This window comes from Falco rusticolus, chromosome 1 (assembly GCF_015220075.1).
Source record: "Falco rusticolus isolate bFalRus1 chromosome 1, bFalRus1.pri, whole genome shotgun sequence".
NCBI classification, from domain to species: domain Eukaryota; kingdom Metazoa; phylum Chordata; class Aves; order Falconiformes; family Falconidae; genus Falco; species Falco rusticolus.
In genome coordinates, this window is record NC_051187.1 from 26,233,300 (window position 1) to 26,256,136 (window position 22,837).

Genomic DNA, 22,837 nt, shown 5'->3' on the forward strand with positions numbered 1-22,837 from the left:
AGCGCAAAGCTCATTTTACTGGAGATGAAAGAGCTGTGAATCAATCCCCTGTATCACCTACTCCCCCAGGATGGGCTCAGCTGCCTTCAGCCCTCGCTCCCTGCAGCCAGGAGCTATTTTTTCCTGTTCTTGCTAGTGTCAATATGTTTCTTTAAATATCTTTTCAGAGAGGCTATATATATAGCCCCACTCTGGTGCTTTGAAAGGAGCCTCATTTCCTGTGTAAGAACTGAAGTTCTTGGCAAAGCTGCCGGCGGCTGCAGCATCTGAACCACAAAAATTGTTTTTTTCAGTAGTAAAATGGTATTTCCTCTGTGACTGCAAGTCATACCAAGCCAGGTCTGGTCTGAAAACAACAGGGCTGCTATGGCTGGCAGATACAGTGACATATTCCCAGTTATGTAAATGATGGGGGAAAGGGATTAATTGCATTAATGGTGGCAGTTGGGCTGCAATGATGCCCGAAGGTGGCACAGCCCATTGCAAGGACCAGGATGGGCACAAAGCTGCTTTCAACCTGTGTTTTGTTGTGAAAACATTTGGTTCCCACATTGAAAGGATTTACTAACCAACACTGGGGGAGGGAAACAAAAAGCCCGTTTCATTTGACATCACTGTGCCCGATACATTTTTCTCCTTCTTCTGCAGTGTCTCTACATACCTGGTCTTTGAGGGGGCTCCCCCAGCAGCAGAGCAGGAAGGAAAAGAGCTTTGCAGCCCCTCCGAGATGGTGGTGGAGTGGCTCATGGATGCTCGGGACCTTAAAAACCTTTCTAAGGAGATGTGGCATCACCTGCATTCAGGATGCTTCATCTCCCTGCAGGGAAACCCTGAGCTGCAGAGTTTGACACCCTACCGCACCACATCAGGGACCCCTTATGATAGCAGCAGTGATGCAGACAGATCAGCAATCACTGTGGCAAATATGCCTTTCCAGGGTAATTTCTGACTCACAAATTGCGTTTACTGCTGGTCCAGCAGCAATGCACAGTCCTAAGAACCCAGCAAGCAAACATGCAAGAGAAAGTGGCGGTCGTGGGTGACACAAGAGGACCACGTTTCTCTTTGCTACTTGGTGACTTTCTCAGAAAAAAACCTGCAGTCAAAGAAGATAAAGCACAAGGTTTTTAGATTTTCTGGAGGAATTTTAAACAAGAAGGGTCTTCCCCCGACACTCACCACTATCAGGATGGATCAGCCTCAGGACTGTCCCCAGTGGACAAGTGCACAGGGACCCTGATGGGCACGTGACTTCGGTACCAGGCGGCACCACATCTCCTGGCACGAATCCCCAGCAGATGTGAGCTCGGGGGGGACCAGCACAAAACTTCTGTCCCTCTCCACAATGGGGACGGGGGGAAATACGGCAGAGTTCTGTTGTCTCTGCAGCCCAGAAGACAACATGCAATCACAGTGTACTGCTTTCCTTCTGCCCACAGGGGCAGGAATAAGGCCTGGAGCGCAGCACACATGGTGCTGGGACTTCAAGAACGCTTCCCCCACCTTCACTTTCTGAGCACCTTTGCCCCTCTCCAGTGTTTGGTTTCCCAAAAGAGGGAAGGGGCTGGTGTAGGCACAGCTGAGCAGAATCACACTGGGTCATGAAGGAGACCTTCCCACACCTTCGGCTTTCCAGGGGCCAGCTGGTGCTTGGGGATGCCATGCACCACCTCCGTCAGTCTGCAGTTCTGCCTGCAACTGCCCTCACTGGTCATGTCCCTGCTGGGAACAATGGGAAATTCCCCACGGCAGTCCAAAACACAAGTGAAGAAGGAACACAGCCCAGCATTTCACCCTGGCGTGCACCCTCTGTGCCCCACAGAAGTTCTGCATCCTTCTGACTCCATTTTCACCCTCAAGACCTTGGCTCATCCAGCTGCTGAACATCTGGTCTTTGTCAGCCCAGCCACAGCACAGAATGAAACTCACTCCTTGGCACCATCATGGCACAAGGATGTCTGCTGTGGGCTACTGCAGTGAGAAGGGGAGGGAGACCCAAGGAGGGAAGATCCCAATGCACCAACCTAAAAGAGGAGGTCTTCGGACCTTCACTGCAGAGCTCTGACTCCAGGACATGCTCCTCAATACAACCAGGAGAACTTGCAGGGGATGCACGTCACACTCAGATAAACCAACATTTACCTCAATATACGGCAGAATTTGCACTTTTGGTGGTTTTTCTCCTCCCTTGATGACCTTTGCTCTGTCCAAAGATTTATTCTACCAAGGTTGAGGTGATGAGCAGAGGTGAATGACAGCAAGTGGAACACCAGCAAAAGGGAGACAGTCATTGCACACTGGTCCCCTGCCCGGCAACGCTGCGCCCTGTACAGCCATGCATCTGCGGGACAGAACTGCATGATCTGGTGCTCCTGTTGCTCAACTTCCTGTGCAAACCGTCAGCATTGGTGGTAAAAGGGGAGCCCTTGGGTGTGTGTCCGGACCAGAGGGCCTGATCTCCATGGTTCTCACTGAGCAGCTCCTGCCCAGCAGGCAGCAAGGACGCGCAGCAGCACAACGGCAGCGACACCATGTTTCAGCATGTCCTCAGATTTCTCAATTTGCATCACCAGGAAAACCGAGATGCCTGACCAACCATGGGAGAAGAAAAGAGGCCACTGGGATATTCATTCCCATTTGTCCCCAGGCCAACAGATGGACTTTGTCAGGGCAGAGCTGATGTGCAATGTGATGCCACGAAAGCCTCCCACCACCAGAGCCTCCCACCACCATGCAAGTGTCCTTCTACCAGAATGTCCCACCACTGTAAGAGCATCCAACCACCAGAATGTCCCACCACCATAAAAGCATCCAACCATCAGAATGTTTCACCACCATAAAAGCATCCAACCATCAGAACGTCCCACCACCATGACAGCTACCTGCCACCACATCTCCCCACTACCAGGGTGTCCCACCACCACCAGCGCTTCATAGGGTGCTCTCGTTTGTCAAGCTGAGTCTCAGACCACAGGAATAGGGTGGTGCCAAACCCAAGGTGTTATTCAGGCTCACTAAAGGCCAGTTTTGACCCATTTTCTGCCTGTTTGGGCTCTCTTAGCCCAGAATAGTCTTCCTGGTGAGTGTGCTGCTGTCACGAGCCAGGCAGGTTCGGAGGCAAGGAGGGAATGAGCCTTTACACGCAGAAACACGGGTAAGATCTTAACTTTAAAACCCACCTAACAGACTAAACTTTTCTTAAGAAAAGTCACTTTCAAAAAAAACCCCAACCCCCAATCTCCAAAACCCGCCAACTCACAAAGTTTCTATTAAAAAACCTTAGAAAGAAGAAGTTTGGTAAAAACTGGATGACCAATGTGTGGAAGATCTGAGGGGTGCCTGGCAAGTTCCCTAAACTGCAAAGTTATGAAAAATAATGAGGGAAAAAAAAAAAAAAAAGAAGTGAGGAAGGAAACTGCGCAGAGCTGAACAGAAAAGAACGAAAAGCCAGGCAGGGACCGAGCTCCTAAAACCCATCCTCTGCCATTTGCTGATCAGCATGGAAGGTGAAACGCAGCCAGTACGATGGGGCCACACGCTGCCGGGGTGCTGGGTGCCGTGGGTGCCCCTGCGCCAGCCAGGCCCCCCAGCTCTGCCCTTCTGGAGAGCAGCAGCTCTCGGGGGGCCGGGGGAGCTCCGAGGGTCCCAGGGGGATGTTTGGTGACACGGAGCAGGCCGGCGATTGCCCGAGCGAACCCGTCCTGGTTCCCCCTTTGGTGCCGTAAGTGACTGGAGGTGGCTCGGCCGGGGGAGGCGCGGCGCTGCCGCTGCATCCAGCCACAGCCCGGTGGGTCTCTCTGCTGTAAGGGCACCTCAGCGCCGACCCTCGGTTTTACTCCCATTACCGAGCCGCCACCACGTGCCGTTCCCACCCGGGTCTCACCCAGGTCCTGCCCGCAGCCGCCGACCGCCCCTCCCCCCCCGCGGCAGGGCAGGGGGCAGGGGCGAGGGGTCCCCAGCCCCTCCTGCAGCCGCCCCCGCCTCTTCACCCCCCCTGCAGCCGCCCCCCCCCGCTGCCCCTTCCCCAGATCGCCAGCCTCTTCCCTGAAAGCACCCCCGCTGCCCCCCCCAGCCCGGCCCCCACCCTCCCCTGCGTCCCGGCGATGCAGGACCCCGAGGGACGGCTCAGAGCGAGGGGAGAGGGGAAGGGCCCATCCACGCACTGTGGGTGCCGTGGGGAGCAAAACGTGCCCGGTTCCCCGCGGGGCTGCCCCTTCCCGGGAGCCCCGCGCCCCGCCCGAGCTGGCCCCGCGGGGGCACAGCGCCGTGTCCCCTGCGGGGGACGGAGGCAGAGGGGGTCGTGCCCTGGGGATGCAGGATGGAGCCCCCAGACCCCTGCCAGCAGCCCCGGCTGCGACAGGAGGGGGGCAGCGTGCCGGGGCCCAGCAGCGGCGTCCCACCGGGGCTCGCCATGGCAACCCCTGGCCCGCCGCGGGGGGGGGGGGGGGGGGGGGGAGGGAGGGGGCTCTCCTGGGCGGGACCATCCATCCCCGGGTGGGCGGGGCCGCACATCAATCTCCGCCCACCTGGCGCAGGCCCGCCCACTTGAGCCAACTCCGCTCACCTGCGCTGCCCCCGCCCACTCTGGTAAGCCCCGCCCCCCGTGGTTCACCTGGGATGATCCCGCCCATTCGGACAAGCTACGCCCACCTGGATGAATCCACGCGGGCCAGCCTCGCCCGCCTGGGCCGACTCCAGCTACCTGGCAGGCGCCGCCTTCCGGCCCCGCCCCACAGCCCCTGCCCCTCAGTCGGCACCACGCACGGCCGCCCCGCCCCGCGGCCCGCCCCGTACCTGGGCACGCTCGAAGCTCTCCCGCTCCGCCTCCAGGCCACCGCCGCCCGCCCGCCGACTCAACACCTTGGGCAGCGGGTTGGACACCTGCTTCATGGAGCTGCTCACACGGTCCATGGCCCCGCCGCTCCCGCCGCCGCTCCGGCCCCGCCGCGCCCTCGCCAGCGCTCCGCTCCGGCGCCTCCGCTGGCCGGGCCCCGCGCCATTGGCTCGCCCACCGGCCACTCACGCGTGGGCACGCCCCACCGGCACTGCCTCCGCAGCTGTGGCTCCGCCCGCGGTCCCCCCTCTTAATTTTCATTTGCCGGCCCCGCTGCCGCTTAAGGGGAAGCCCCGGGAATGTCCAGCCCCGAGCCGGCTCCGGCGGCCCGCTCATGTGACTGCCGCCAAGCTCACTGGTCCAACCGGACGTTACTCAACGCCAGCTCCCGCCCCTCCGACAGAGCCCCGCCTTCAGGGAGAGCCCTCTCGGCACCGCCCGCCTCAGCCCCGTGGTCACGCCCCCTTGCCATCGCCCTGTGCTGATTGGTCTGCGCGCCTGCCGCTTACAACTGCTGTCCTGCCCCGGGACTCGCTCTTGCGCGGCGGGGCGCTCCCCCGCGGGGCCGGGACCGGCGCGGGGCCGGGGGCGGGTTGCGAGGCCGGGGGCGGGTTGCGAGGCCGCTGGGGCCCCGGCCGGGCAGGGCTCTGCGGGGCCCGGCCCAGCCCCGGCCCGAAGCGGGCCTCTCCGCGCTCGAGCGCCCCGGTGCCGACGAGCCTGAGCTGCGGCTGGAGCCAGCCCGGGTGGGCAGGGCTGGGGGGTCCCTCAGTCCCGGGACTGCGCGGCTCCCGCAGCCCCCAGGCGCTGGGGCCCGGCTCGGCCCCGCAGCGGTGAGACGGCTGCACCCAGCCGGCAGACGGGCCATGGGCAGCGCGGAGCGGGCGGCCCTGCCGTCTCCATGCGGAGCCCCTGAGCTTCTGGCCCCTGCGCCCCGGCCCTCCCCGGCCCCGGCTCTCCCGGCCCCCCTTCCCCTGGTCTTCATCACAGGCCCAGGCCTGCCCCCAGCACTTCTCAGTGGCTGGGCTGGGCCGCGCTCCCGGTATCCCGCTGGGCAGCATTTGTCTGGCCTCACTTTGCGTCTGGGATGGGTTCAGGGCATCTGAGTCCTGCCGGGGACTGGGGAGAAGGCACCCCTGGGCCACCTGCCGGGGGGCTGGGGGGGGCTGACAGCCCTTTCCAAGCTTGTGTGCGCCTTTGCCTTCCGCCTCACCCGGCTGTGGCTGTGGCAGGGGAGCTGTGCGGAGGGTGTGCTCGGCAGGAGGCAGCTGCAGGCACAACTGGCAGAGCAGAGCAACGAGGGTTGGGCATTTCTCTGCTACCATTGGCAGAGGGGTGAAAAATGGTTACAGATGTCTGAAAAACAAGGAAAAAGAAGTGGGAGAAGGTTTTTGCTTCCCCAGAACAGCTGGCATACTGATGGTTGAGATGCTCTTCTGTATAACTTGACCTGGGCTCATAGCTCTGGTCCCTTCGCTCATCAGAGAATCAGAGACTTGTGCTGGGGCCCGGTCTTGGCTTTCTCTCATCCTGGCAAGTTGCTGGACTGTGTCTGGCTCCTGTGGTTTCAACCAGGAATCCCGTCCCACTCTGGAGGCCAATTTCCTGCTGGGACCTTTGCTAGAACTTAAACATTTCTGCAAAATTTGGACAAACTGGTATTTCTGCAGACTGAAAACTCTCTAAAGACACCAGTTAGTCCCCAGTGATGGCAGGGTGGGCTCTGTGGGGGTCGTCCTGGCTGGATCCTTAACAGCAGGCCACACGAAATCAGTGTCTTTGCTTCAGGTGGGGAGTAGCTTGCAAACCCACCCTGTCTGCCGCTGCTAAGGGTGATGGGGCAATCTGGGAACAACAGTTCAGGATGTGGGTTGTCAGGAGCTCTTGTGCAAGTAATTCTTTTTGTGCAACTTACTTTTCTGGCTTATTTTTCAGCAGAACCAATTGCCACGCAAATGCTTTCCTGTAGCTGCCCAGTGGGATGTGTGAACAGGCTGTTTGCACGATAGACCTTACCTGTCTCTCTGCCTTGGATATCAGATTCACAGCTGACGGGAAATGACCTGCACTGTGCAGCAAGGGCATCTCCTCCCACCCCAGCTTGTCTCGACTCCCTGTCTGCCTTCTCTCTAATGTACTTTCTGGAGAGCTGCCTCTTTCCTTGGGGCTGGTCCCAGAGGAAGTTTAATGGGTTTAATTCAGCCACTATTGCAGTGAGGTGATTAATAATTGAAGAAATGAAGTCATTACCAAATAGAGATGGAGGAAAGAAAGAACAGAGGAGAGCATCTGACAAAGGACAGCAAGGTCCCTGTGATCTGCCTACCTCTCCCACACCTCTGCCTGGCTAAAAGCATCCTGCTGCTGCGTCACCTCTCCAGCATGCGGGCCTGGATCCAGGATGCCGAACCTTGACGCCAAAGCAAGGGACCACAAGACTGAGACCTCGTGTTATCTACTCCCTCTTACTGAAGAACAGTCACGTCCTCTTCTTCCACGGCCAGGGCTGAGTGCCCATTTTGGGACCAGGGCTGGCCAGCTGGGAGACTCCTCTTGCCTGGGCAGGAGCAGAGGAGGGTGGCTGGTTGCAGGCCAGTGCGGGCTGTTTCTGCTGGCTGCTCGTGACTTCTGCAAGACAGGGGCTGTAACAGGATAGAGCCAGGATCCTGCCCATGGGCAGCTGGTCAGACCACCCTGGGCTGACCCCAATTCATGCAGTGGCTGTGCTGGGTTGTGCTTTGGGGCTCACGCCCAGGCTTGGCTGCTCTGCAGGGATTTGGGGGGCTCCGTGCTGGTGGGACTGGGAGCCTTGTTTTTAGGCAGGTTGAGAGGTGCTCTGGGAGAGGGGAAGGCACAGGGCTGTTCCTTTGCCTCAGGTTCCATGGGGAAATGATGGGGAAGGTCTAGAAGTGAGCAGGGTGGAGGGAAGACAGGTTGGGCATCCCTCCTCTCGCCCCAGCTCTTTCTTGGAAGCCATCTGCTGAGGTGCTCTGTCCTCTTCTTGCTCCTGTCCAAGAGGTTGGACTGCAGTCTGGAGGCAAAGGGTGATGGGAGAGCATGTCATGGGGGTGTCTGTGGGGACAGATGCTGTCTCCCCCAGCGCCACACACCCAGGTGTAGCTGCTTTTGTATTTCTGGGGCAGGAGGCCTGGGGCTTGGGCTGTGGAGCGTGGTCACCTTCCTTGCTTTCAGTAGCTACCTGGGCTGTCTGCACCTGAGTAACTTCTGCAGGATGGAGGCCATGGGTCTGGTGTCTGCTGGGACATGGAGAGGATGATGTGTGTCCCCTGTCTTCTTCCCTTCGGGCAGCATAGTGCTCAGCAGTGTGTGACACCCACCAAGCACTAGCTCAGGCTGGGCAGGGGGGACCAGAGCTGGTCCTTCCCCTGTTGCAGGGCTCCGTAGGGCAGCCTCCCCTTGCTGCTTGGTGCTTTGTGGCTCCTGTCCATAGAAGCCCTAAAGGGGGGCTGCTCCCTCTCCACCAGGACTTTGCTTTTCAGCTTGTCTCAACCCAAAGGTCGTGCAAGGAAAGGGGGAGAAGAGGGGGGAGATGGGCCACAAGGGACTGTAGGGGCTGTGGGCCCTGGCCAGGGCTGAGGGATGCTCTTTTCCCAGGGGCTGGGAGCTAAAGGCTCCCTTTCCAGACACCCCCACCCCAGCCAGAGCTGGGAGAGTCCCAGGGTGCTGCTGCAACACTTCTGCCCTCCCATGGCCTGGCCCGGGCTCAGAGAGAGCACAGATCCCCCTTGTTTCAGCAAGAAAACAGAGGCACAGAGAGTGCTACAGTCCCTCCTCTGTTACCCGCTGGCTGCGCCGGAGCAGGCGGGCACAGGGCTCTGTGCAAAGATCCTGCTCTCTTACCCTCCCCCGGAGGTGAGCTCCCGAATGGTCCCTGTCAGCGGTCAGCGGCCGTTTTAGACACCCCAAGGCACAATCTCCTGAGCCCGCCCGGGGGGATGAGCTGTCCCTGGAGGGCACATCTGGAAAGCCATGCAGGGGGAGGGCAGTGGCCATGACCAGCCTTCCACAAATGCAATACTGCAACCATTTCTGGCTGCAGGAAAACCTCCAGGCCTGGTGAACAGGGCTATTTGCTCTGACCCTGGGACAAAAGCATGAGCCAAAGTGTTCACCTGGTGCAGGGAGAAGAGCAGGGTCTCTGGTGCAGGGTGGCAGTCCAGCCCCAGCAGAAGGGTCGGTCCCTGGCAGAGCACAGAGCACTTGGGGCAGTACAGTGCACCAGGAGGAACGTGCATATGGCCGGGTTTCACCTTATGATCCCATTTTTGTCATGCTTTGGGCAAACCGGTGCTGCTGCTGAGTCCTTGGCTGCTTGTGCTGCCAGAGAGCCCTTGGGCTGCTATGTGGGGTGCAAGCAGAAAGGGAAGGGGCAGTCCTGGCACAGGAACGCCGGCTCTGACCTGGGAGAGCATTGGAGGCAGAGCAGCCGCTTGGCAGGGGACTGGGAGAGGGTCTTGGAGGGGGCTGCTAAGCTGATGAGCGTGAGGGTGCCTGGGGCCCTCACCTCTGTCCTGGGCAAGGTGTCCTGCCTGCCCAGGTTTTGCAAGGAGGGCTGTAACTCCAAAACGTCAGCGGGTGTGTACACTGCACTAAAGCCTCAGGAGCTGCCTCTGCTGGTCTAAGAATTGAAAAGCAAAGCTGAGCATGGATCTACAGGAGGAGACCTGAACCCAACAGGGACCTTGGGCTGCCTGGGTGAGAAACTCGCTCAGGAGCAGGGTCTGGAGGTGGGAAGTGTTTGCCATCTGCTGGAGAGCGTCCCCATCGCACGGGCAGCAGCTCTGGCTGCATTGCACTGAGCCCAGGGCAGCCCTGGGGGCGACCACTAAGCCCAGGCTGCTGGTGCCGGCAGCGGGTGGTGGGAGAAGCTGGTCTCTCCCGAGGTAGGACGTGGCAGGCTTGCTTGGCTTCTGTGTTGTGAGACAGCCTTTGGCTGCCAGAGCGGGATCGCTGAGGAAAGCTTTTATGTGCAGGACTTGGGGTGTGCAGGGCTGCATGCAGGACCCTGCGCTTGCTGTGGAAGAGCGTGGGTAGTGTCTGAGGCAGGGGCTGCAGGGCTGTAGACCTGAGAGCCAGTCTATCCCCGTTTTCCCTTTATGATATGGGCATAACTCCCCATTTACCGGCGCTCTCGTGGAGCATTGCCTTTGTCTTCTAGATACCTGAAGTCCCACAGTCTGTTGCAGGCGTCACACGTACCTCCAGCTGAAGACAACAGGAGGCAGACTTTGCAAGTACAAAGCACCAGCTAACGCCAAGTGCTCAGAAATGTCCTGGATGTCTCAAAAGCTGACACCCGAATCTTTTTCTCCTGGTTTCTCTGAACCTCAGCTGCCGTAATTAAAGCACTCACGCAGTGCTATAGCTGCTGGGCAAACACTGCCCAGCTCCAGGCAGGATGGTGCTCAGTGCTGAGGGCATCTTCAGGGAGACAAAGATATATGTGTGCGTGGCTGTAATCTGGTAAAGGCAGCCTGCATCTGTCCTTGCAAGTCCTGCCAAATTTCTGTGAGGGCCACATCCTGACATGGCAGCCAGCCACCTCCCACTCTTCAGGCTCTTGGTCCAAAAGTGAGGCTTTTCTAGGCACCCCAAATTTTTCTTGGAAAAGCGCACAAACTGCAGCAAAATGTTTCTGCCTTGCTGTGTGCTTAGAAACCGCTGGTGTCTTTCTGCTGACATTTACAAAAAATACTCATCTGGAGGCATATACTGATATAAAAATTTCAGCCCAAGGGTTTCAGTGCAATTTCGCAAGCTACTCTGTACAGTTTTGTAGGACCAGTTGTCCTGGGGAATCAAATAGGAACAGTCCCAGAGGATGCAGAATAAGGGTCCATATCGCCCAGCCTTAGTACCTCCAGATGTGGCTGCAGCAGATGCCTTGAAGAAAAAGACAGATATTTGTGCTGCCTCCCTTGAGTGCATTCTCAGCCTCCAACCATTCTCAGTTTACAAATCTTGAGATTATCGCTTTTAAATCCAAGCCCTGACTCAGACACATGGAAATTTCCTTGCGATCACCATGTCCCTTGGCAAGGAGCTCCTTGTATGAAGAGCTGCTTCCTTCTGTTCATTTCAAACCTGGCTCTTGCCAGCTTCATTCGATGGTCTGTGGTTCTTGCTCTGGGAGGCACAGTGATAACCGCTATTTGTCCCTATTTCTAGGCCACTCATCATTTTGCAGACCTCGGTTCCCATGTTAGAAAGTTTCAATTCCTCTGGAAAATACCTATTTTCATCTGAGGTCTTTCTTGTCTTTTTTGGAGCCATACCACACAGTGAGCGCTGACATCCCCCAGTCATTCTGTTTCTGTTTCCAGCTGATTTGCTCCCAGTTAAAACCAGACTTTCCTACATTAGTGATCTGGTAGCTCCCAGGGGCGCTGTGATAACGTGATTCCCGAGTCATGACTCCAGCCTGAGTCAGTGTGGTGGAGCAGGCTGCCTTCAGGGCTAAGAAAAGACTTCCTCCTGCGTGCCAAATCTGCTCTGATGATGCATCCAAAGATACCATGTGTGGTTTCTATCGAAAGCTGAAACACACCATAAGGCAGAGGTTTCACAGACTCCATAAATAGCTACTATTTAGGATGTATGATATGGAGGAGGTTTTAGAAATCAAAATATTTAGAGATTTGCATTATTTGTCTTGGCAGGAAGCATCAGCCAAGACTGAAATACAAAATCTTCCTTCAAGGAAGGAACAGAGTTGAGGAAAACAGTGAATAGGGGGAATAACGGAGGTGTCAAAACCTCCAAGAATTCTTTTTGCGATGAATGGAAGTAGGAAATGCAGCCCGGTATATCTGAAAGGAGAGATAATTCACTGAATATGTCTAGGCGCATTTATATTCCTGATAGAAAATATTGATTTTTCAGAATGAATCTTGACATTTCCATCAAACCCATATTTGAATATTGCAAGAACATCCAGAACATTCAGCTAAAAGCAGCTCCAAGCTGGGCTGTGTTGGTGTGAGCTGCATCAGCAGGGACATCTCCAGCTCATTCCCCAGTCTGTTCTCCTCCTCTCACTTTTATTCTAGTCCCTGTGCGGAGATGTGCAACAGGAATATTAGGATTGGTCTGAACGGGGAATGTGTGCACGTTGGGTCTGCACACACTGGTCGAAATGGAAGGAGCAGGGGAATGAAAGCGGTAGACGTTGATGGCACCTAGGTTAGCAGGTCACGGGTGCATCTCCTCTTGTCTCATCTCAGTCTGATCTCAGTCTTGCCTCTCCAAGGCGGTTTCCCAGCCTGCCAGTCCCTCAGATCTGCTTCCCAGCCTGTTTCCAGCACCCTCAGCCCCAACCTGCCATCTGTTGCCTCAGGCAGGGGTGTCAGTCTTGGTCTGTTACCTTGGGCACCCCAAGCTGTCAGTCTCTTGCCTCAGGCAGCACATCCACAGCCAGCCCGGGAGTTGCCAGAGGTGGGGGAAGCGTGGGTGCAGGGCGAGGGGGGTCGCTTACGGCACGGCTGAGCTGGGCATGGGGGTGGAGGGAGCTGCTGTGTCTCTGCCCCAGGCATCCTGTCAGCACAGATGGACACATGTCGCAGGACGGGGGCGCGGAGGGCGTGCGGAGGTGCTGTGGATTTGTGTGGATTTGGGACTGTGACTCGACACACACCTTCCAGGCTGGCCCTGCTGCTGCTGGTGCTAACATCTTGTGCTGGGTGTGCTGCAGCTCCCTGGGACAGCCACTCTCCTGAGGCTCCCTGATAGGTTAAGCTAGGTGCTTCAGGCACGATGAGCCACTCATGACCGCTCAAGGGATGGACCAGCAGCAGGCTGACATCTGCCCAGCCCCACTGCAGATGGACACTGCAGCCCAGGACACTGGTGATGGGACCTCATGCCCCCGGGGGTGCAAGGTTTCCAGCATCCAAATGGGCTCTGGAGCACAGGACAAGGAGGGTTATAGAGCAGGCAGGATCCCAGATGAATCCTGGGGTTTTCCTCAGCTCTTCAGAGCAAGGTACCATGAGTCCTTCTCTGCCACGGGTGAGTAAAGCCTCAGGCTTGATTCCGGCTGCCTTGATTCACTCTTGCTCTGAGAGCTTAACCCCTCAGCATGACCTGGGATGGCAGCAATCCCGTCAGTGAGGGAAGAGAGATGCAGAGAAATGAATGGATACGCCAAGGCTTTCGCGGCTGCAAAGGCAAAGCTGGGAACTGAACTGTGATGGCTGGCAGAGGCACCGTGGGTTGCGGGCTGAATGGAGACTGCCTTGCTGTGTGATGGCAGCGCCTGTCCCTGCTGCAGCAGCCTCTTTGCAAAAGCCTCGCTGCGGCGTGTGCCCTGGGGTCCCAGGGCTCTGCAGGCAGACCTTCCCTGGCCACCCGCTCTCCAGGCTGGCACAGGCTCCCCAGCAGCCAGGCAGCCACGCATGGTCCTGCCCTGGCTCAGTTTTACTCATGCTTACTGTTTTAGTGAAACAAAAGGCTCTGTGTGAAACAAATCCTGCAATGCCACCTAGCCCACACTTTCTAACAAGTCTGGCTCCCTTTTTCAAAGTGTTCAGTCTACTGAGACATGGTGATGGTGTGCATCGTGCCCTGGAGCCCCAGGCCTGGAGTCAGCTCTTCTTCAGCTGGTCCAGGGAATCTCTTCACTTCCCTTCTAGTTCCTCCTCTGGGTTCCTAGAAGGCCACCGCTTTGGGCAGCAGTTTCTATTTTGTAATCTCCTTTGTAGAGGAGTTAGATCATCTTTCTTCACTGGACCATAGCAAAAGGCAGCCTGCTCATGCAGCTTTTGCATGGCAGCTGTGGCTGTCTGGCACCTGGACACATTTACTAGCACCATGAAGACCCTATTCTTCTTCTGCTCTCCTGAGGCTTCGTCTGCAAGCCTTTGCCTGGAAGTCCACGGAGCCTTTCTGTAGGGATGTAGCATTTCCAACAGAGGTTTTTCTGCCAGCGCAGTGACACCATTCCTGTTCCAAACAATATGAGCTAAACCAGCAAATCTCATCTGTATGTGGCTGTGGCTGGTGGGACAACAACAAAGTGATGTCAGGAGGGTGTGGGTTCTACACTGCTGGAGCCAAATAATCCATCTCAACCAAGTTTGCTGTGCTAACACGGTCATGAGCTTCTAAAGCTCTTTGTAAACATTAATGGCTGATTCGCATGTCCATGGATAACATGGTGCTATCTTGGCTGTCACTGGTATTTGTGAAGCTGCAATGTAGCAACAGAACCAGTTTCATAATGACTCGCTGCAAGTGACGGTCGTGGTCAGAAGAGGAGCCGGGACCTGGGATGACGCCACGCTCTGTGCTCTGCTCTGCATGCTTCCCTCTTGATGGCCTGGGGCTGGTGGAGGAAGCCCCCGTCTCCTGCGGGAGGACAGGGCCCTGTGTGCCTTGCTGGGCTGGGCTGCCCGGCTCGGGGCTCTCCTGCTCCGGCTGCTGTGGGAGAAGCGAACTGTCCCCGGTCTGCGAGGCGGATGTTCTAGGAAACACGAATGCGTGGCAGCCATGGTCATTCTCCATCCCTTGCCATCATGTGACCTCTAGGCAAGAAGTCCATCTGCTAATTTTCTGAATCATTACTTCTAGGTTCTCTACAGAGTCCTTTGGTCAGGGGAAGGGAAAAAAGAGGTCATATCCTGTTCTCTGTCATTTTGTGGTTTGATATATAACATGCCATGTTAGGGCACTACTCTTTCTGGGGCCCTGGGCACTTCCCCACCCAGGGCCCTGTGGTACCCCTGACACAGGACTTTTTCCACTGTGTCATGACTTCCAGCAACGTTTCCACTGCGTTTCTGTCCCCGTTTGCCGACTCCCTCTATAAAGTGGCCGAAGGCAGGGACGACGTGCAAGGCACAGCCAGGGCACTGCAACACTCTCTCCTGACGCCCACAATCCACCTCCACCCAACAGCAGCATGCAGACCTCCGCGCCCGCCCTCGCTGTACTTGTTGCAGCTGTCCTCTACTGCCAGGTCTCCTCTTCTCCACGTGAGTCCAAGCTCTCCTCTCTGAGGAGCTCTTGCCTCGCTCTGCTGCGTAAGGTCTAGTAATGCTCGGCAGCTCTCCCTGCCACACATCTGCTGTGGGAAAGGAGACGCACACCTTGCTACTCCAGATTCCTGTGGGAAGGGAGGCTGTGGTGGGAGCCCATGGCGGGAGCAGCACCCCTTCCAGCAGGGACCTTCTGGTCTTCTGACCGTGCTTCTCTCCGCTGGTACTTTTCCTGGTCTGGTTTAAAAACTTAACTTCTCTTCCAGTTTCTGTCAACTTTTCTGGTCCCTGCTGCATCAAATACAGCACCAAAGCGTTTCCCTCGAGCCGTGTGGTGATGTATGAGCACACGGGCAGCCACTGCTTCCAGCCAGCTGTGATGTGAGTAGATCTCCCACCTGAATCCAGGGGGGCCCTGCCTCACTGAAGGGTGGCAGTGCCTCGAAACTTCAGCCCTCACCCTGTCCTGGCAGGGGAAAACACTAGGCTGGGCTCTCCCACGTTAGCAGAACAACCTGGAAACACCTCAGAGAAAGGCCAGTCCCACATCCCGTGCAGCCAGTTTCTGGACCTCACGATTAGATTTGAGCCAAAAGAGCTCTTTCTGGTCACCCCCCCTTATCCCCACATAGCGGTACTGAGACAGGATGGTGTCCCAGCCGGAGTAAGCTGGGAATGAAGTGGCTGAAGTGGCAGAGAGCAGGACACCTGTAATGACATTAAGCCGCAAACACCCCCTCCCCATGTTTCCCTGGGGCTGTTCTGCATCTACAGGGCTGTCTGGTTTGGCGAGGTTCACTGGGGGCAAGGAGCAGATGGTCTCCTCTTCCCCTCTCTTTCCCTCTCCCTCTCCCCTCCTCCTCACCTCGACTGGATTTCCTTCTGCAGATTTACCACAGTTGCAGGCAGGAGGGTCTGTGGCAATCCTGATGATAAGTGGGTCCAGGACATCGTGAATTACCGCAAGGACAAGGCAGGCAGTAGCTGAGCAATGCCCTGCTCCCTCCAGGCATCACCTCTGCAAGGACCTGCTCTCATGGGCACCTCTGAGACACGTCCCTGTCTTCTTACTGCCTGTGAAGTTGGCAGACTATTTAATACAGCGTTTAGCTCTAAGTTTATGAGAAGGCAATTTTAATTTATTTGGTATTTGTAGTGAAACTTTTTATTCTAATTTATATGATTGTTTTGAAGTTATTTTTGTATAATAAAAAGGAGCAAAACCTGCAGCTTCTCTTGCCATCTCCTGGGATGCTTCAGGGAGGCTGTGCTGGGCAGTGGCAGCTGGCAGAGGGCCCAGGCTCACACTGGATGGGTCTGTGGGGCAGTGGGGTGGCTCCTGGCTGCCACCAGCCCCTCTGTGCTGCACAGCCCCCAGCATGGCTGAGCACTGCTCATCCTGCCTGCTCCCCGCAGGGTGCCGGGCAGCTGCTCGTGCCTCCTGCCCCTTGCCTGCCAGGCTGGGCTTGAGCACTGCCCCGGTGGATGCCCAAGCATGTGGCTCTCTGCCATGGGTGGGTGTCGTGGGGCATGTTTTGGTGTGAGCAGCAGCGTGGTAAGGTGTAGGGCTCAGCAAGCTTGGCCAGTGCCTTCAGGCAGGCAGGGGGCAGGCAGCGGGGCAGGCAGGGGGCAGGCAGGGGACAGGCAGGGGGGGGAAGGCAGGGGCAGGCGGGGGGGAGGCAGGGGCAGGCGGGGGGCAGGCGGGGGGAAGGCAGGGGGGAAGGCGGGGGGGCAGGCAGCCGGGGCAGGCAGGGGCAGGCAGGGGCAGGCAGGGGCAGGCAGGGGCAGGCAGCCGGGGCAGGCAGGGGCAGGCGGGGGGCCGAGGCTGCCTGCAGACGGGGCTGCTCCCAGCCGACAGCCGGGGCTGCCCGGGCGCTGCGGCCCCGCCGGGGTCACCCGGGCGCAGGTTATTCCCGGCGCTCCCCGGCCGCTCCCTCTCCTGGCACATTTCCCTTTCGCTTCCCCGCGCCGGCCGCAGCCGTCCCGCCCCGCTCCTCCCCCGCAGCCCGGGGCCGCCACGGCCGCTGCGGCGAGGCCGGCTTCGCCCTCGGGCTCGTGCGGCGCTGCCGGCGCTGCCTGGCCGTGAGGCTCCCGCAGCCGCCCCTGCCTTTGCCGGCCGAGCCGCCGGGGAGCCGCCATGGCGCTGGCGGGTGCCCTGGAGCGGCTGCAGGAGGAGGCCATCTGCTCCATCTGCCTGGAGTACATGAGCGAGCCCGTCAGCATCGACTGCGGGCACAACTTCTGCCGGGGCTGCATCGCCAAGCACTGCCAGGACAAGGGTCTCTGGGCCGACGGGCCCTTCTCCTGCCCGCAGTGCCGGGCCTCCTGCCACCGCAGCGGCTTCCGACCCAACAGGCAGCTGGCCAACATCGTGGAGAGCATCCGGCAGCTGGGGCTGCGGGGTGGCCCAGGGCAGGAGCCGGAGCCGGGGACCCCGCTCTGCGCCCAGCACAACGAGCGCCTCAAGCTCTTCTGCGAGGAGGATGAGCAGGCCATCTGCGTGGTGTGCCGGGAGTCCCTGCACCACCGCCTGCACACCGTCTACCCCATCGAGGAGGCTGTGCAGGTGTACAAGGTAGGGGAGGCTGGGGCGCTGGGGGTCCCTGCCCTGACGCACCTTGGGCACGCTGGTGCCGGGGGGATCAGCCACCCAGGCCCCACTGCCCCTCTCCCAAGAGCCCCGCCAGCACCGCCGGGAAAGCAGAAGAGGGTGGCAGCGAAGGTGGCACTCACACAGCCGCCCGCATTGCAGGGATGGGGCCGGACCCGCCGGCTCCCGGGCTGCGGAGGCACCTGGGCTCACCCGTGTCCGTCCGGGCACAGGGAGGCCACCTACCCCTCCATGGCCCCCCGGGAGAAGTTGGGGACGTGCCCACTGTACTCAGTGATGCTCCCAACTGTGTGGCACCTGCTGCCCCGCACCCCGGCGCTGCAGCGGGCAGCCACTTCGCTCTCCAAAACCTGAACAGTGAAAAAAATAGGGGAAAACCCGAGGAGCGTGGAGAGGGTTAATGCTGCGTGCAGAGTGAAGAGAGCAGCTGCTGGGTTCGGGTGCCAGGGCTAGCACCGCCTGGCACTGGGTCACCGTCCGCCCCGGCTGGCACCAGCAGTCCCAGGCAGGGGGGGCCTGGCCAAACCTCGGTGCTTGGCAGGTGCAGCTGGGCCGAGCTGCTGAGCCTGTGGCTTCTCTTTTCAGGTCAAACTCCAGAAATCCCTGGAGCATCTTTCAAAGGAAGTGGAGGACGTGAGGAAGCGTGAGTCAGTGGAAAGGATGAAAACCCAGGAGTGCAAGGCAGGTGCCTGACTTAATTCTTAAAGAATGAACTTCAGAGATATCAGCAATTAAAAAAAAACCCTGAATGATCTTGTCTGGGGGCCATGAATTTGGCTTAGTCTTCAGGACTGGGCATGTCCCCACATCCTGCTGTCATATGTAGGACCAGTGCTGGAATCCAGGCTCAGTAACCATGCGTGGCTCTACAGAAAATTACAAAGGTTGGCAAAGAAATGCTTTGCAAAGAGCAGCACGCCAGCTTCCCCAAAATTATGGGTGCTTGTGTGCTGGTTAAATACATAGATGCTGGCTGGTTTTTATTTGCCTTTTGTTTTACAACAGGCACTTGAGTTACAAGCCAGGTGTGAGCCATAGAGTGAGCTCTGCTACACAGCGATAGGAACTAGATGTGTTTTCATTAAGAAAAAGAAAAGCTGAATTACTGCACCTCTGCCCGACTCCAGACAGTCCTGGGGAGACCCAACGCCAGCAAAACAGCTGGCCTGGAAGCTGGAAAATAAAAGTACCTGCAGAAAAGGAAACAAAACTGCTGGACCGAGTTATTCAGCCCTGAGCTGATGATTAATCAGCTTTGGCAGGGAAAACAGGTTTCTCTGGACTCTCCGAGTTATTTGCTCAGCTCCCCGCCTGCCTGCTGCAGCCTGCTTGGGGTGGTGGGTTTCTGGGGTGGCCCTGTGCCTGCTGTTCCTCTGGGATCTGGGCTGGGGCTGAGGCTGTGAGAGCCGTGTCCGTCTCCCCCATCCACCTGAGTCAGGGCTTGGGGCATTGGCTCAGCTGCCCCCGGCTCCCTCCTGGCTGCTGTTTTAGTAAAAAGGAAAAAATACCTCTTGCGAATTCTGGTGGGAAGTGGCTGTGACCATCCTGGCTTATCAAGCCTTTGTGACTCAGGTCCAAGAAATCATGTGCTCAAACAGAAAAATAAATGCAGTTCAGTTTTGTTTATCTTCTGCATTTTGAGGTTTCATGGTACCAGCTACCTGCAGTGTGTTTTCCTGGTGCTTCAGGTTTCAAGGGAAGTGCCAATTTTAAGGGCTGAGGAAAAAAGCCCTAAAGCACTGGCAGACTGCTGCCGGCTCCTCACCCTGGGCTGTCGTGGGACACCAGGGGAGTCCCCTTGGCCTCCCCCTCTCCATCCCTTCCCCAGCCCCGGGTTTGTTCCCCTTGCTGTGGGTTTTTCCAGCATTTCCCAGGCTGCCCGAGTAGTGGGTTAGCCTGGGTCTAGCTGAAGGTACAAGTTGTACCACATCTCACAGAAACCTACCCTGACACCTGATGGCATCTCCTTGCAACCTAGCGGCATCCCGTCCCCTGTGCTCCACCAAAACATCATCAGACATCTGAGGTCCAGCTGAGCAGAAATGCCCCAGGCAAAGTCCTACTGCTGGTAAACTGAGGATGTTGAGTGGAAACTCAGGCAAGGTGAAAGCACAGCAGTTAGCCTCTGGCTGTTTTTTTAAATAAATGTGCTTATTTAAAAAAATGTGGTGGTTTCCCAGGGCCTGATGCTGGGCACGGATGCTGGCACATCCAGCTCTGTCTGAGCTGCCTGGCTGATGTTGCCTCTCTTCACCACATGTATCTTCTTATCCCAAGGAGACGGTGAAGAAAGAGCGGGAGAGGATTGTGAGCGAATTTGGGAAGCTGCATCGGCTGCTGGCTGACGAGGAGAAGCTGCTGCTCCAGAAGCTGGAGGAGGAGGAGAAGCGGATTCTGCTGCTGATCAATGAAAACCTGGCCAGGCTGGTGGAGCAGAAGTGCTTGCTGGAAGAGCTGGTCCTGGAAATAAAGGAGAAGACCCGGCAGCCAGCCGACGGGCTGCTCAAGGTCAGGCTGTGCCACCAGCCCCGCTCACTCAGCCCCAGTGCCTGTGCTGTCTGGGCAGGTGGTGGGGGCCAGGCTGGCCAGTGGGTGCGAGGCTCTGGAGCCACACACCCAGGAGGGTTTTTCTCTTCTCCTTCTAGGACATGAAAAGCATCCTGAGCAGGTAGGTACCCATGCTCATTTCTCCTACCGCCTTGACTGCCTCCAGGCTCTGCGATGTACCTGTCGGCACCATGCCTGCCACCCCCTGTCCTCTCTGCCCAGTGTCTGGCTTGGTCCTCCCTGTGGCTGCCAAAAGAGGGACTGAGCCCAGTGAATGCTGGAGAATGGACCCCATCCTCTTCTCCTAGGGCCCCTGAGCCAAGGTCTTGCCAGGCCTTATGATGTGCGAGATGTGTCCCCTCCTGAGGGACATGCTGTCCAGCAGCCTCGCTCCTTCCTTCCCAGGGACTGGCGCTGCCACCCCTGCACCACGCAGCGCTGGTCCCACCAGGCTGGTCTTATTGGTTGTCCTGGTGCGCTGCACGGCCAACGTGCTCAAGGGCAGAGATGCACCAGTGCAGCCCAGAGAGAGGTGCCAACCCCTGCCCAGCAGGACCTGGCCATGCTGTGGGCTCTGCGTACAGCCCATGGGCATCGCTCTCCTTTCAGGTGCGAGGGGGTAAAGTTCCAGTCCCTCAAGGCTGTGCCTGTGACCCTGAGGGAAAACTACAGCATCCCCGAGCACTGCCTGAGCATGAGGGACATGCTGAAGAAGTTCAAAGGTAAGGGGGCTGCTTTCGTGCCAGCTTCTGGCACATCTGGGCTCAGGTCATCCCTCCCCATACCCTCGGGCACGGGGAGTTTTTTTCCAGCAAACTGTCCAGCTGGCCCCAGTTTGTGTACTGAGTTCAGGCTGGTTTCATTGGTGGGGAGACCTTCCTCCTGCTGGTCTTCAATGGGTTGTGAGGTAACCCCGAAGCCTAGGAGGTCACTTGGGAATTTCAGGCTCCATGTTGCCCATGATCTCTTGCTTTCAGCGTTGGTTGTTTCTGAAGCGGTGCCAGGGGCTGCAGAGCTGCCCCTCATTCTGCTCCTGCTCTGCAGCCAGATGGCAACTGTTTTGATGTGGTTTATAGTTAGCATGATTTTCTGTATTGCATTTTCCTGCTGCCAGGCAGCACTGGGAGCTGTGCAAAACCACAGGTACAAGCAAATAAATGTGGGAGGCAGGAAAACATGGAAGCCCAGCATCCAGGTCACAGGCTGATGTCTGTGCCTGCAGACCCCTGAAGCCCTGTCTGTCCTTCCACCTTCCTTTCGCTCCAGTGGACGTGACTCTGGACCCTGAGACGGCGCACCCTGAGCTCACCCTGTCCGAGGACCGCAAGAGTGTGCGGCGCGGGAGCAAGAAACTGCTTCTGTCCCTCTTCGACAACCCCAAGAGGTTCAGTACTGCTCCGGTGGTGCTGGGGAGCCAAGTCTTCTTCTCAGGCCGCTGCTACTGGGAGGTGCAGGTGGGAGACAAGCCCGAGTGGGGCTTGGGGCTATGCAGGGAGTCTGCCAGCAGGAAAGGCAACGTCCTCTTCTCCCCAAACAACGGCTACTGGGTGCTGCATCTGCAAAATGGGGGCAACTATGAGGCCCTCACCTCACCTGTCTCCCCTCTGGCCCTGAGTGTGAGACCCCGGCGCATCGGGATCTTCCTGGACTACGAGGCAGGAGAAATCTCCTTTTACAATGTGAGCGACCGCTCCCACATTTACACCTTCACTGACAAGTTTTCGGGGAACCTCCGGCCTCTCTTTTTCCTGGGTGCCTTTCTGGGGGGCAGAAATGCAGAGCCCTTGGTGATCTCCTGGGTCAGGGACACGCAGGGGACTGGGTGCATCATCCTGTGACAGCAGCTGCCCTGGCTTCTCACTGGTGGGCAGAGACTGGGAGCCCAACCAGCTCCTCCTGTGAGCAGGGCAGCACCGGGGAAATGTCTGTGTGCCTTGGTGAAAGTCCTGGCAGGGTTCCCGTGTGCTCCTGGCTGCTGGGGGTGACCCGCCACATGTGACACCCACTGTGTGCCATGCCTGTGCTGTGAAGGGCACTCTGCAGCAGGGATGTGCCATAACCCTCCCGCAGGGACAGGGGAGCCCACTGCCCGCCACTGTACTGCTGCTCATCTCGTCGGCTGTACACATGCAGCCTGCTGCATAGTGCTGATTTTGGTGTGAATTGTAGTGGAACAAGGCAATAAAACATTGATTTGGGGAGCCTTGTGCAGTTAGCAGTGTGGCTGTGGTGTGTCGTTAGCTCCAGCTAATCCACAGTGTCTCAGAGGGCAAATGGTGCTGCTGGACCTGGTTCTCTCCGGCCCAGAGAGGGTCCCCGAGACATCCCGCTGTGGCATCGGTGGGGCACCGCAGCGAACCCAGCACCCGCCAGGCAGGGATTCGGTAGCAGCAGCTGCCTCTGTAGCCTTGCTTCAGCCCCGTGGTGCTGGGTCCTGGGGCAAGGGCCGGAGGGTGTCTGATGGGTGTGGGTGGTCCCCGGGCTGCTCTCTCTTGTCCCCTGGCAGGGAGATTACCTCCAGGTCTGGTAGCTCCAGTCCCTCTGCCTCCCTGCACAAGCCCTCTGGGTGGGAAATCTCCAAGTGTGGGAAGCAGTGTGTTGCCCACCCCAGGATGGGGGCACTTTGGGGGCTGCAGAACCCAGAGAAAGAATAATAACCCAGCCTCTGCTGATGTCTCCAAAGGTCACCTTTGGTTTCTCCATCCGCTGGGACATCCCTTCCCCTCCAGGCTATGTTGCTGCCCTGGCCTCTTGCCTCAAGCAGCCTGCCACAGTGTTGGCGGAGGAAAAACTCTCAGGTCCTTAAGCTCAGCTGTGGCATCAGCCAGTCCTGCTCATCTAAACCAAAGTGCC

General features: G+C 57.9%; 3 protein-coding genes across 4 annotated transcripts in view; 2 read left to right on the forward strand and 1 right to left on the reverse strand.

The window, feature by feature from the left end:
- The window catches only part of HIP1 (huntingtin interacting protein 1), a 50,878-nt gene extending 45,887 nt beyond the window's left edge, over nucleotides 1–4,991 (reverse strand). The window contains exon 1 of one of the 2 annotated variants that reach the window (XM_037375174.1): nucleotides 4,795–4,989. In XM_037375174.1, the coding sequence (XP_037231071.1) occupies nucleotides 4,795–4,911 (117 nt within the window). In that variant the 5' untranslated portion in view covers nucleotides 4,912–4,989. Of the gene's footprint in view, nucleotides 1–4,794 lie in introns of both variants that reach the window. The other variant, XM_037375175.1, reaches the window with a different exon arrangement.
- Nucleotides 4,992–14,703: 9,712 nt separating this feature from the next.
- Nucleotides 14,704–15,973, forward strand: LOC119142345 (C-C motif chemokine 3-like 1). The gene is made up of 3 exons (XM_037375182.1): nucleotides 14,704–14,823; nucleotides 15,093–15,207; nucleotides 15,715–15,973. Exons 1-3 carry the CDS (start codon nucleotides 14,751–14,753, stop codon nucleotides 15,812–15,814), a joined length of 288 nt encoding a protein of 95 aa, XP_037231079.1. The 5' UTR covers nucleotides 14,704–14,750; the 3' UTR covers nucleotides 15,815–15,973.
- Nucleotides 15,974–16,837: 864 nt separating this feature from the next.
- LOC119142344 (E3 ubiquitin-protein ligase TRIM39-like) lies at nucleotides 16,838–22,185 on the forward strand. The gene is made up of 6 exons (XM_037375180.1): nucleotides 16,838–17,401; nucleotides 18,023–18,118; nucleotides 19,715–19,945; nucleotides 20,083–20,105; nucleotides 20,594–20,706; nucleotides 21,251–22,185. The coding sequence occupies exons 1-6, from the start codon at nucleotides 16,964–16,966 to the stop codon at nucleotides 21,820–21,822; spliced, it is 1,473 nt and encodes a 490-aa protein (XP_037231077.1). The 5' UTR covers nucleotides 16,838–16,963; the 3' UTR covers nucleotides 21,823–22,185.
- Nucleotides 22,186–22,837: the final 652 nt, after the last annotated feature.

Excerpts from the sequence above, each read along its gene's own strand:
- LOC119142345 (XM_037375182.1), top strand. The coding sequence starts at position 14,751 with ATGCAGACCTCCGCGCCCGCCCTCGCTGTACTTGTTGCAGCTGTCCTC. Across the intron at positions 14,824-15,092 it reads CCAGGTCTCCTCTTCTCCAC|TTTCTGTCAACTTTTCTGGT; the intron begins GTGAGTCCAAGC and ends CTTCTCTTCCAG. Across the intron at positions 15,208-15,714 it reads TGCTTCCAGCCAGCTGTGAT|ATTTACCACAGTTGCAGGCA; the intron begins GTGAGTAGATCT and ends TTCCTTCTGCAG.
- LOC119142344 (XM_037375180.1), top strand. The coding sequence starts at position 16,964 with ATGGCGCTGGCGGGTGCCCTGGAGCGGCTGCAGGAGGAGGCCATCTGC. Across the intron at positions 18,119-19,714 it reads TGAAAACCCAGGAGTGCAAG|GAGACGGTGAAGAAAGAGCG; the intron begins GCAGGTGCCTGA and ends TCTTATCCCAAG. Across the intron at positions 19,946-20,082 it reads CAGCCGACGGGCTGCTCAAG|GACATGAAAAGCATCCTGAG; the intron begins GTCAGGCTGTGC and ends TTCTCCTTCTAG.